General features: G+C 52.7%; 1 protein-coding gene across 1 annotated transcript; it reads left to right on the top strand.

Annotated features, from left to right (window-relative positions):
• Positions 1–8,868: 8,868 nt before the first annotated feature.
• LOC144248784 (olfactory receptor 14J1-like) lies at positions 8,869–10,705 on the top strand. Its single transcript, XM_077790775.2, has one exon. The coding sequence runs from the start codon at positions 8,869–8,871 to the stop codon at positions 9,799–9,801; it is 933 nt and encodes a 310-aa protein (XP_077646901.2). The 3' UTR covers positions 9,802–10,705.
• Positions 10,706–11,579: the final 874 nt, after the last annotated feature.

The raw sequence follows: 11,579 nt of genomic DNA, 5'->3' as shown, positions 1-11,579 counted from the left end.
GGTCAGTCTTTTCTTCTCTGTTCTCCCCTCTGGCTCCATTCCTATGCTGCCTCCAGAGTGGCAGGGACACCCAAGCAAACCACTGTGCATGTGTGCCATTGGATCTTTCCTCCAGTTCCCACAGAGGCCATGCCAGACACTCCTGTCTGGCTTCCAGGTCTGCAATTTCCTCCTCCAAGTGCAGCTGGTGCTGCCAAAGGATCACCTCCTGCTCCTTCATCCTCTGGACAATTCCTTTATCATCCTCAGGAGAAATCCCATTCTTTCCAGAGGGCTGGTTGATGCTGACAATGGCCATCAGCACCAGGTACCTATGGAAGAGTCCTTCAGCCATGGCTGATCCTTCCCTGAAAGAGAAAGAAAGGAGGACAGAGCCAAGATCCAGACTATATTGCCTCAGGAAGAGACAGGAAAGAGGCTCGCCCCTGGCAGGAAGGCTCTGGCCAGCCCTGCAGAAAGGCTGGAGGCCAGAGGTGCTCCTCAGGGCTCGCCTGCTGCTGCCAGTTCCAGTCCAGCTGCCCAAAGAGGCTCCATGAGCACGTGGTGAGGAAGAAGAGGAGGAAGGTGCGAGACACAGGGACATGAACCTGAGCAGCCAGGTTTGAGGAGAGAGAAGCTCAGCATTGCAGATGGCAGAAGAAACCAAGCCCAGTCCCCCAAGCAGGAGGAGGAGAGGAAGGGCCTCCCAAGCTGGCTGCAGGCAGACAATGGAGATCTTGCCCAGATGTTCCCAAATGGGCTGGGGGGAGGGAATACATGGCCCTGCTTTCCAGCTGCTCCCACCACTTCTGACCCTGCCACTGCCTTGAGACAAAGCCCGATGAAATCCTGCTCAGCGTGGGCAAATGAGCCCTTGAAAGGCTTAGAGTCAGGTCAAGGCTTCCTTTCCCTCCCAAAGCCTTCCCTTGGCAGCCTTGGGCAGGGGATTCATCCTCCCTCCCTCCTCCTTCCCACAGAACTGCTTGAAACCACTCCATGGGCACTTTCCATTCTCTGTGTCTGTCCTCAAGTGCAGTGCCAACCTGGGTCAGTCCTGGCTCTGTCCTGAGCTCCCAGGAGCTCACAGGCTGAGATGGCAATGCTCAGCCACACCAGGGCCCTGCCCCTGCCAGCAGCACCCCCACAAACAGCAGCAGCAGCAGCAGCAGCAGCAGCAGCAGCAGCAGCAGCAGCAGCAGCAGCAGCAGCAGCTGCAGCAGCAGCAGCAGCAGCTGCAGTCGCCTCTCAGCTCTTGGTGCCCCTGCACTGCAGCCCCTCCTGCGGGCACCAACGTTCCCTCATGGCCTTGGAGACAGTCCTGAATCCATCCATGGGGTCATAGAGCCATGGAATCCCAGAGTTCCAGGTTCCTGGAATCCTAGAGTCATTGAATCCTGAGAACCACACTCAGAGGAGGAGGAGGAGGCGGAGAAGGATGAAAAGGACGTGGAAGATGAGGAGGAGGAATAGGAGGAGGAAGAGAGAGAACGAGGACAAGGAGGATGATGAGGAGGATGATGAGGAGGAGGAGAACGAGGAGGAGAAGGAAAAGAAGGAGGAGGAGGAGGATGAGGATGAGGAGGACAAGGAGGACAAGGAGGAGGAGGATGAGGAGGAGAAGGAAGATGAACAGGAGGAGGAGGAGGACAAGGAGGAGAATAAAAAAAAGTAGGAGGAGGACAAGGATGAGGAGGACCAGGAGGAGAAGGACGAGGAGGATGAGGACGAGCAGGATAGGGAGGACGAGGAGGAGGCGGAGGAGGAAGATGAGGAGGAGGAGAAGGAGGAGAATGAGGATGAGGAGGAGGAAGATGAGGAGTAAGAGGAGGATAAGGATGAGGAGGAGAAGGAGGAGGAGGATGAGGAGGAGGACGAGGATGAGGAAAAGGACAAGGATGAGGAGGACAAGGAGGACGAGAAGGATAAGGAGGACAAGGAGGAGGAGGACGAGGAAGACAAGGAGGAGGAGGAATAGGAGGACGAAGAAGATGAGAATGAGGATGTGGAGGAGGATGATGAGGAGGAAGAGGATAAGGATGAGCAGGACAAGAAGGAGGAGGAGGAGGGGGAGGACTAGGATGACAAGGAGGACAAGGAGGATGAGGAGGAGGAGGATGAGGAGTATGAGGACAAGTAAATGGAGGAGAAGGACGAGGAGGAGGAACAGGACAAAGAGGACGAGCAAGACCAGCAGGAGGAGGAAGATGAGGAGGATGAGGAGGAGGAGGCAGAGAAGGGCTTGTTAAAAGACCACTTAAAGAATGAGGAGATGGGAACCTGTCCCCATGGAGAACCCATCTCCAGATGTGCTCCATGCCCTTAACAATGGCCCCTGGGGAAATGGAAACCCCCTGGCTGTGCACGGCTGCTCCCAATGTGCAAATACAGCCCTGGGCAGTGAGACTGGGACTGCCTGGGAAATTGTTCTGGGTGTGATGGCCCTGGCAGGGCCAGCCCAGAGGCTGCAGGGCTGGACCTTCATCCACTGGAATTAGTCAGGATAAATCAGAAGCAAAGGAGAGTTAAAAATACAGGATCAGGAATCCAGATTCCTCCAGGACACTTTGGTTTGGTAACTGCTCACTGGAGCTTGGCCTTGCAAAGTGCTCATGCCATGGGAGGAGGAACTGATGCAGATTATCAAGGAGAAAATGAAGTAATTTGGTTAAAGAATACTGAACAAGATTGGATTATTCAAACCCATGACAGGGTAGCACAGTTATTGATATTGTCAGTGTTTAAAACAATTGGGAAAAAAGGAGATCCACCTCAAATCACTGCTGTTGGTGGAGATAAAGGGTTTGGATCCAGCAGTGCTAATAATGGAGCCAGAGTGTGGGTCCATGGGCCAAAAGGCCCTCCCGAGGCAGCTGAAGAACAGCTCCTGGGAAGGACAGCACTGTTTGAATCCTGAAACCTGGGCAGGAACGATGGGAATGTGTCCCTGCAGCCAAGTGCTCTGTGTGAGAACAGGTAGATATTACAGGAGATTGTTTTACACATCCTGCCGGACCGAATCCCCCTGTTTGTCCCAGTGAAAACTCGTGACCTGGGCTCCATCTAGGATGGAGCCAGGGCCAGGCTCTTGTACTGCCCAAGATGTATCCCTTGAAGGCCTTTTAATAAATCCTGCTTTATTCCTTTAACACTGCCTGGCTCTGTTCTAGGCAGCCTCTCAAGGCATCACCACCAAACCAAGGGAACATGGACCACGTCTGGCTGGCTGGGCCTCCTGGGGACCACCTGATCACCTTGGCATGTCCAGGGCTGCTTCTCACCTGCCCTGAAGCCCTGGGGCTCTGGGCTCTCCTTCCTATGGGAGAGAACTCTCCCTCTCCTCCATGGGCCATGGCCAAAATTGGGATTCCTCCTCCAAAACTCTGTACATCCAAGGATTGCTCCCAAGTGAAAACTGCAAGAACAGACAGGTCTGACTGCCCTTGGCCTCTTGGGAGCTGCTTGTCATCTGCTTTTGAAACACTGGGGCTTGGTGCTTTCCCTCCAGTGGAAATAACTGTCCTTCTTCTCAAGGTGACTGTTGTCAAAATTGAGATTCCTCCTCCCAAATTCTGTGTATGCAAGGATTCCTCCATGACAAAAGCTGCCATGAAGATCATGTCTGGCTGTCTCAGCCTCCCAGAAGCCACCTCTTTCTTCATCTGCCTTTGAAACACTTTGGCTCTGGGCTTTCCTTCCTACGGAAAAACCTGTACTTCTCCAGGTGTCCATATCTGAAACTGTGATCCCACCTCTAAAATTCCCTATATCCAAGGTTTGTTCCCAGACAAAATCTGCCAGTACTGTCAAGTCTGTCTGGCCTTGGCCTCTGGTGGCTGCCCCTGCCACACTGGGGCTCGGTTCTTTCCTTCCCATGGAGATCACTGTGACACTGTGGGCACCTCATGGAACCAAGGGGATCATTGTGGCACCACTGGAGCCCATGGAACCAAGGGGCCATGGTGACACCGCGGGGCTTCATGGACCCAGAGACCATTATGACTCTGTGGGGCCTGATGGAACCATGGAGACCATTCCGACCCTTCAGGGCCTGGTGTCACCAAGGGGACATTGTGACACCTCAGGGCCTCCTGGAAGCAAGGGACCATTGGGACACTGTGGGGCCCCATGGAAGCGAGGGAACATGGACCAGGTCTGGCTGGCTTGGCCTCCCAGGGGCCACTTGACAGGTCTGGCTGATGTTGGGATGTCAAGGGCTGCTTCTCATCAGCTCCTGCAGAACTGCAGCTCCGTGCTCTCCTCTGTATGGAAAAGAACTGTCTGTCTTTTCAGATGCCCATTGCCAAAACTGATACTCTGCCTAAAAAATTTCCTATATTCAAGGGTATCTCTAAGAACAAAATCTGGCAGCTCTGGCTGGCCTTGTCCTTAGGTGGTCACTTCTTATTTGCCCCTAAAACAGTGGGACTCTGTTCCTTCATTCCTATGGAAAAAAACTGGTCCTCATGTCCAGGAAGCATGGCCAAAATAAGAATTGGACATCAAGCCCAGCCGGAGTCAAATAGCCATCTGTAGACCCAGGGGGAGATATTGACTCTGCCAGTGCTGCCATCCTCCCTCCAGTGAGAGAAAAGGACACAGGGCAGGCACACAGAGGAGCAACATGAACACACTGAGGTCAGGGAAGAGGAAGTTGAGTCCCAGATGGGAGGGATGAGGAGATGCCTTGATCTTGGGGCTGAAATCCTCTGCTAAAGCTGTGGAGAAGGATGTCATTGATACATCAGACTCTCTTTTTCCCTATAAGGCATTGAAAAGTATGAGGAGATGACTTGTTTCAGCAAAGGCCTCCATGCTAAAGTAGGGAAATGTTGAAGTAGCTGTGATCTCATGAGAAGTCTGAACATTGAAAGAGAGAAGAGTGATGAGACCCTGTGCCCTCAGGGAGAAAAGAAGGCATCTGTTCCCAGAGATTAAGATGATTTCATAAATAGATGAAGAGATCCTTTGCTCTTAAACAGCTCATCTTGAAACTAATACCCCATAAGTTGGCATGGCCGCTAAACACAGCTATGGGAAAAGCTGTGAAAACATGGGAGGGACTTCACAATTGAAGATTTTTCCAGGCAGTGGCTATTCATGGAAATGAAAAGCCATAAGATAAATGTTTTCTTGTGGAGAATTCTCCATAACATTAACAAGAGGTACTTCTCTCCTGATGTGAACTGAAGAAAGATTAGAATATTCTAGAGGTGGTAAACTGACTTGAAAATTTCAGGTTTTGTCTCTACATTGTCAGGTTGTATGGAGAGAGGATGTGATCTGAAAGTTTTGTTCATATTCTTATTACTCTTTCATTTAGTTACTGTTAATAAACTTTTCTTTACACTCTTTTAAAGTTTTGAGCCCACTTTGCCTTTCTCCTAATCCTATCTCACAGCAGGAAATGAGTAAGTATATTCTAGTGAGTGCACTGGTAATTAGCCAGCACTGAACCCACCACACTAATTGATGCGTTGACCGAGAAATATCAAATAGGCAAACGGAAACCACCATAGAAATCTTCCTGATGAACTGCCCCAGACAAGAGGGAAATCGAGGCACAGCCATGGTTTGTCAGGACTTGCTTGATCCTAATGAGCCCCGTGGTGCATTTGGAGCTGAGCCCTGGAACCTCAGGGCCTGAGAGGAGATTGCACAAACCTTTCCAGGAGGCAAAAGTCAGAAAAAAACCCCAAAGTTTCTCGAGGTATTAATGGGACCCACTGAGGTCCATGCCCAACAACCGTTCCTGATGGACTCCTTGGAGGAGTGAACTGGAGGCCAGGATGGCACAAAAACCTCTCAGACACTCAAAATGGCACAAAAACCTCTGTTTTGGAAGAAGAATTCAAAGACCCTCACAAAAGTTGAGTATCTCAGAGTATTAATGAACCCCACTGAGTGTCAGTACAAAGCTCTCACAGGACTCATTAAAGCAGATAATTGGGGCCATGATTCCACAAACTTCTCACAAAGTCTGTAACAAAAGTGAAACACCAAGTACCTTAAAAGAACTGAGTACCTTGAAGCATTAATGAGCCCCACTGAGTGTTGTTACTGACAAAGCCTCTCCAGGGACTAATTACAGCAGATAATTGGAAGCCATGATTGCACAAAGCTCTCAGAGACTGCAAGGCAAAAGCAAAAGCCAAAGTCCTTTGAAAAACCTGCAGTCCCTGGAAGCATGAAGGAGCCCCCAGGGCCATTCCTGACCAAGGCTCCCCAGGGACTCCTTCCAGCAGATCCTTGAGGCCACTGGGATGTGGGCATGGGGGGGATGCTGAGGGCAGGACCAGGGGCTGACAGTGCCCAGCCTGGCTGGGGCTGTGCCAGGAGGCCCCAGGGCCTCAGGACAAGGTGTCTCCTCACAGCCTTTGGTGGCACAGACCCTGCTGTGCCCCAGGGCACCAAGACTTGGCTTCTCTTTGTCCCCACCTGCCATCAGTGCCTCCAGTTCTCTGCTCTGCCTGGGGCCTGGGGACACTTTCTCAGTCGTGTCCCTCAGTGGGACCCATTAAAAGTCCAAGAAACTTTGGAGTTGGATTCTGACTTGGAGTTCTGGAGAGGTTTCTGCAGCTCCCTCTCAGGGCCTGATGTTCAGGGCTGAGCACAAAGCCCCAGAGGGTCATTAAAGTCCTTGTGCTGTGTCTGTGCTGCTGAGCTGGGCCGGGCTCCTGGCACAGAGGGTGATCCTGGTAACCAAGCAGAGCTTCAAAAGCACATTTCTCTTGCTGAGCAGCTCTTCTGCCAGCCCAGCAGGGCTGGGGCACTGCCTGCAGCCAGCCCGGGCACAGCACAGAGGCACAGAGAGCTTCAATCAGTCAGGGCTGGGAAGGGGCTGAGAAGTTCCTGGGGCAGAATCACTGCCAGCCCTTGGCACAGGAACCTCTGGCTGCAGGACAATGCAGCTGCAGCTCCTGGAGAGATCTCCTAAAGCTGGAACATGCCAATGCCCACAGCCCCTGTGAGTGCATTCTCTGCTCATCTCCTGTGCAGAGCAGCCAGGGGTGCCCAGGGCTGTCCTGCAGAGCAGGGTCCTGCAGCCCAGGGCGCTGTGCTGGGCCAGGGACTCTGCTGCCTGCCAGGGACAGCTCTCAGCCGGCCCTGGAGCTGCTCCCAGCGCTGGCCAGGAGCTGTGGGGGGAAGGAGCCACCCTGAGCAGGGCAGGTGCTGCTGCTGAGAGGGGCTGGCTGGGGCAGGGCTGCTCCAGCTCCAGACCAGCCTGGGCACAGCTCCGGAGGACACTTCCCAAAGAAGGTAAGCCTGGGATTGCTGTAAAGATCAGGAGCTTTCCTGAGAGTGTTTTCAATTTCCATGTATGGAGCAGGATGGGAAAGTTGGGATAATGACAAAAAGATTTTTGCTTTTTATACATTTTTCATATATTCATAGCTCTGTAAATTACTATTATATTGTTATAGAAATATAATCCTTACTTTATCTATTAAACTCTTAAGTAACTATATTAAATTACTATTATGTGCTTATATAAGTGTAATTCTTAACTGACTCTAATATGTTTCCTACCTATCTCTTAGGTTGTACAAGAATAAGCTGACTATCTAAATATATTCCTGAAATACTGAATAGTCTTATTATTAGGAAGAGAACGTACAAGAAGAACATTTTGGTTTCTGACAACAATGTGAGTAGTCATAAGTAAAGTGGGGCGAAGAAGCCCTTGGATCTACTCCAATGGGTTGAGCCAGGGTGTGTAACTGGGGCAACTGAATCTCCCATTGGATATTCCTGTTAAATATCCTAATTAATCAACCTTAGTAAATTGTTGAAATCAAGGGCCAGGTGTCCCCCATCCCCACCGGGACACCTGGGAGCTTCCAATAAAGGTCTGGTTTTAACTTTACTGTTCTAACACTGTGGCAAGGGTTTTTTTTTTCTCTTTTTGATTATAAACAGGGGGATGAGAGAAGCAGAACAGGAGTTGTAATCCCAGAATCACAGAACATTCTGAGTTTAAAGGGACACACAGGACCATCAAAGGAATGTTTGAACATTTACAGACACTCCAGAACTGTGACTTTGGCTGGTCGGTGTCTCTGCTGGGTGCCTCCCAAAGGGCCTTCAGCCACTCCTCAGCCCTGGGCAGCAGCAGCATCACCTCTGCAGGGCCCAGCAGGGCTCTCCTGAGCTGCCCTTGCCCAGCTGCACACAGAGCCTGCCCCAGCCAGGGCCCTGCACACAGGCAGGTTTCTGTAGGGCTGGGCCGAGGGCACACGAGGTGGGATGGGCTCTGTGAGCGCTGGCAGGGACAAGGCGCCTCTCAGGAGGGGATGTCCAGGCCCAGAGAGATGCTCAGGGAAGCAGAGGGGGCTGAACAGAGCAGTGCTGGGGGAACAAGCCCATCCAGCCCCTCACCTTCCTTCAGCCACAGGGAATCCTTTACCTCTCACATCTCTCAGTGGCAAATTCTGAGTGGAACAGGAATGCTGGGGATTTCTGACCTCAGAGTGCCAGGAATGATCTGTGGGTAGGAAAACAATTCCTAAAACCAACTCCTGCCACCTGTTTCCTCTAGAATTGTGAGTGCAGATGGTACCAAGACTTTCTGCAGTAGGAGTGATTCCTGTGAGATATCCTGAGTACCGCGCCTTGTCCCTCTGGCACAGGGCCACAAACCCAGGGCAGCAGGGCAGGGATGGCTCCTCGAGAGCCCCCAAGCACAGCCCTGGCTGCTCCTGGCACACTCAGCCAGCACAACTGGAGCTCAGGCAGGGACCTGGGTAAAGGATTTCCCATAGCAGGAAAAAGGGTGGGTGAGTCCCAGCAGGACAGGCTGCAGGGAATGGCCCAGGTTTGGCTCCAAGCAGCCTCTCCTGACTTGTCCCTGTCCTTTCTCCATGAACAGGTGCCCATGTGCAGCCACAGCAAATGTCCAACAGCAGCTCCATCAGCCACTTCCTCCTGCTGGCACTGGCAGACACGCGGCAGCTGCAGCTCCTGCACTTCTGCCTCTTCCTGGGCATCTCCCTGGCTGCCCTCCTGGGCAACGGCCTCATCATCAGCGCCGTAGCCTGCGGCCACCACCTGCACACGCCCATGTTCTTCTTCCTGCTCAACCTGGCCCTCAGCGACCTGGGCTCCATCTGCACCACTGTCCCCAAAGCCATGCACAATTCCCTCTGGGACACCAGGAACATCTCCTACACAGGATGTGCTGCTCAGCTCTTTTTCCTTCTGTTCTTCATCTCAGCAGAGTTTTCTCTCCTGACCATCATGTGCTACGACCGCTACGTGTCCATCTGCAAAACCCTGCACTACGGGACCCTCCTGGGCAGCAGAGCTTGTGCCCACATGGCAGCAGCTGCCTGGGCCAGTGCCTTTCTCAATGCTCTCATGCACACAGCCAATACATTTTCCCTGCCCCTGTGCCATGGCAATGCCCTGGGCCAGTTCTTCTGTGAAATCCCACAGATCCTCAAGCTCTCCTGCTCACACTCCAAACTCAGGGAAGTTGGGTTTATTGTCCTAAGTGCTCTTCTATATTTTGGCTGTTTCATGTTCATTGTTTTCTCCTATGTGCAGATCTTCAGGGCTGTGCTGAGGATCCCCTCTGAGCAGGGACGGCACAAAGCCTTTTCTACCTGCCTCCCTCACCTGGCCGTGGTCTCCCTGTTTATCAGCACTGCTGTATTTACCTACCTAAAGCCCCCCTCCATCTCCTCCCCATCCCTGGACCTGGCCATGTCAGTTCTGTACTCGGTGGTGCCTCCAGCCCTGAACCCCCTCATCTACAGCCTGAGGAACCAGGAGCTCAAGGCTGCCATGAGGAAACTGATGGCTGGATGCTTCCAGGGACATTAAACTGCTGTCCAATTTCTGCAAATTACCTGTAATAAATATCATTTTGATATTTCTTGTTGGTTTCATTGTGGAGGTTCTTTTTCTTTTTTTCCTTTTTTAAACTTGTCCGCAAATAAAAGCCATTCCTTGCGCCATGACTCATTTTGTTTCACTCCATCTTCCCTGTGGCCACAGACTGTGTAAATGGGGGACTGCGCTCTTGATCGCTTTAAAGGAACTAAAGGATCTCCCAGCACAGTTTTCTCCAGAGAGACCCTTTTGTTGCCTTCTCTGGAGCTGCAGCAGCAATGTCTGTGTGCAGAGCTGGGGCAGATCAGTGCTGGCACAGCAGCTCTGGTCCTGCTGGCCACACCATTCCTGATCCAGGTCAGGAGCCACTGGCCTTCTTGGCCACCTGGGCACACTGCTGGTTCATGTCCAGCCTGCTGTCCATCAGTCCCTGCAGGTCCCTTTCTGCCTGGCTGCTGTCCAGCCCCTCTGTCCCCAGCCTGAAGCACTGCTGGGGTTGATGTGACAAAAGTGCAGGACCTGGCACTTGGACTTGTTAAACCTCACCTTGTTGGATTTGGGCCCTGGATACAGCCTGTCCAGGTCCCTCTGCAGAACCCTCCTGTGCTCCTGCAGGTCAACACTCACATCCCACTTGCTGAACTTCTGCAAAGTTGTTCCTTGGTTCCATGAATCCCCTCAGTGTCACAATGTCTCTTTGGTTACACCAGGCCCTGCACTGTCACACTGGTCTCTTTGGTTCCATGGGGTCCCAAAATGGGACAATGTCCCCTTGGTTCCAGGAGGCCCTGCAGTGTCAGAAGGGCCCCTTGGTTCCCCTGGGCCCTGGACTCTCCCAATGCTCTCCTTGGTTTGGCAGTGTCACAGGGGTGAAACCCCTCGGTCACACGAGGCCCCGCAGTGTCACCATGGCCTCTGTGGTTCCACCAGGACCCAGTGTCACGGGGACTCCCTAGTTCCATTTGGCCCCAGAGCACCACAATGGAGCCCTTGTTCTATGGGGCTGCACAGTGTCACCATGGTCCTCTTAGTTCCACGAGGCCCTGCAGGGTCACAATGGTCCCAGAGTGTCCCAATCATCACAGAATGACAGAATCAAGTAGGCTGGAAAAGACCTTTGGGATCATCAAGTCCAGCCAATGCCCTAATACCGCCTTGTCACCCAGACCATGCCACTGAGTGCCACTGGAGAGGGACAGTGACTCTGCCACCTCCCCCCTGGCCTGCCCATTCCAATGCCCACTCACCCTTTCTGTGAAGAACTTCTTCCTCTTGTCCAGCCTAAACCTCCCCTGGTGCAGCTGGAGGCTGTGTCTTCTTGTTCTGCCCTCCAGCAGATCCACACTCACACCCAGCTTGGTGTCACCTGCAAATTTGGGGATGGTGGGCTCGATCCCCTCACCCAGATCATCGGTGAAGATGTTAAACAGGACTGGGCCCAACACAGATCCCTGGGGACAGCACCAGGGACTGGACACCAGCTGGGTGCAGCACCATCCCCACCCCTCTCTGGGCCCAGCCTCCAGCCAGCTCTTCCATCTCCCAGCCAGGAGGAAACCTGCCCAAGCCATGGGCTGCAGCTTTTCCAGGGAATGCTGTCAGAGACAGTGTCCAAGGCTTTGCTGAAGTCCAGATGGACACATCCACAGCTTTTCCCACACCCACAGGTGGGTCACCTGGTTATAAAAGGAGATCAGGTTGCTCAGGCAGGACCTGCCCCTCTTAAATCCACGCTGGCTGGCTCTGACCCCTCGGCCATCCTGTGGGTG

Source organism: Lonchura striata, chromosome 5, assembly GCF_050655825.1.
Source record: "Lonchura striata isolate lonStrDom1 chromosome 5, ASM5065582v1, whole genome shotgun sequence".
NCBI classification, from domain to species: domain Eukaryota; kingdom Metazoa; phylum Chordata; class Aves; order Passeriformes; family Estrildidae; genus Lonchura; species Lonchura striata.
This window is presented reverse-complemented; position numbering and strand designations above follow the sequence as displayed.

Coding starts and splice junctions, on each gene's coding strand:
- LOC144248784 (XM_077790775.2), top strand. CDS start 8,869: ATGTCCAACAGCAGCTCCATCAGCCACTTCCTCCTGCTGGCACTGGCA.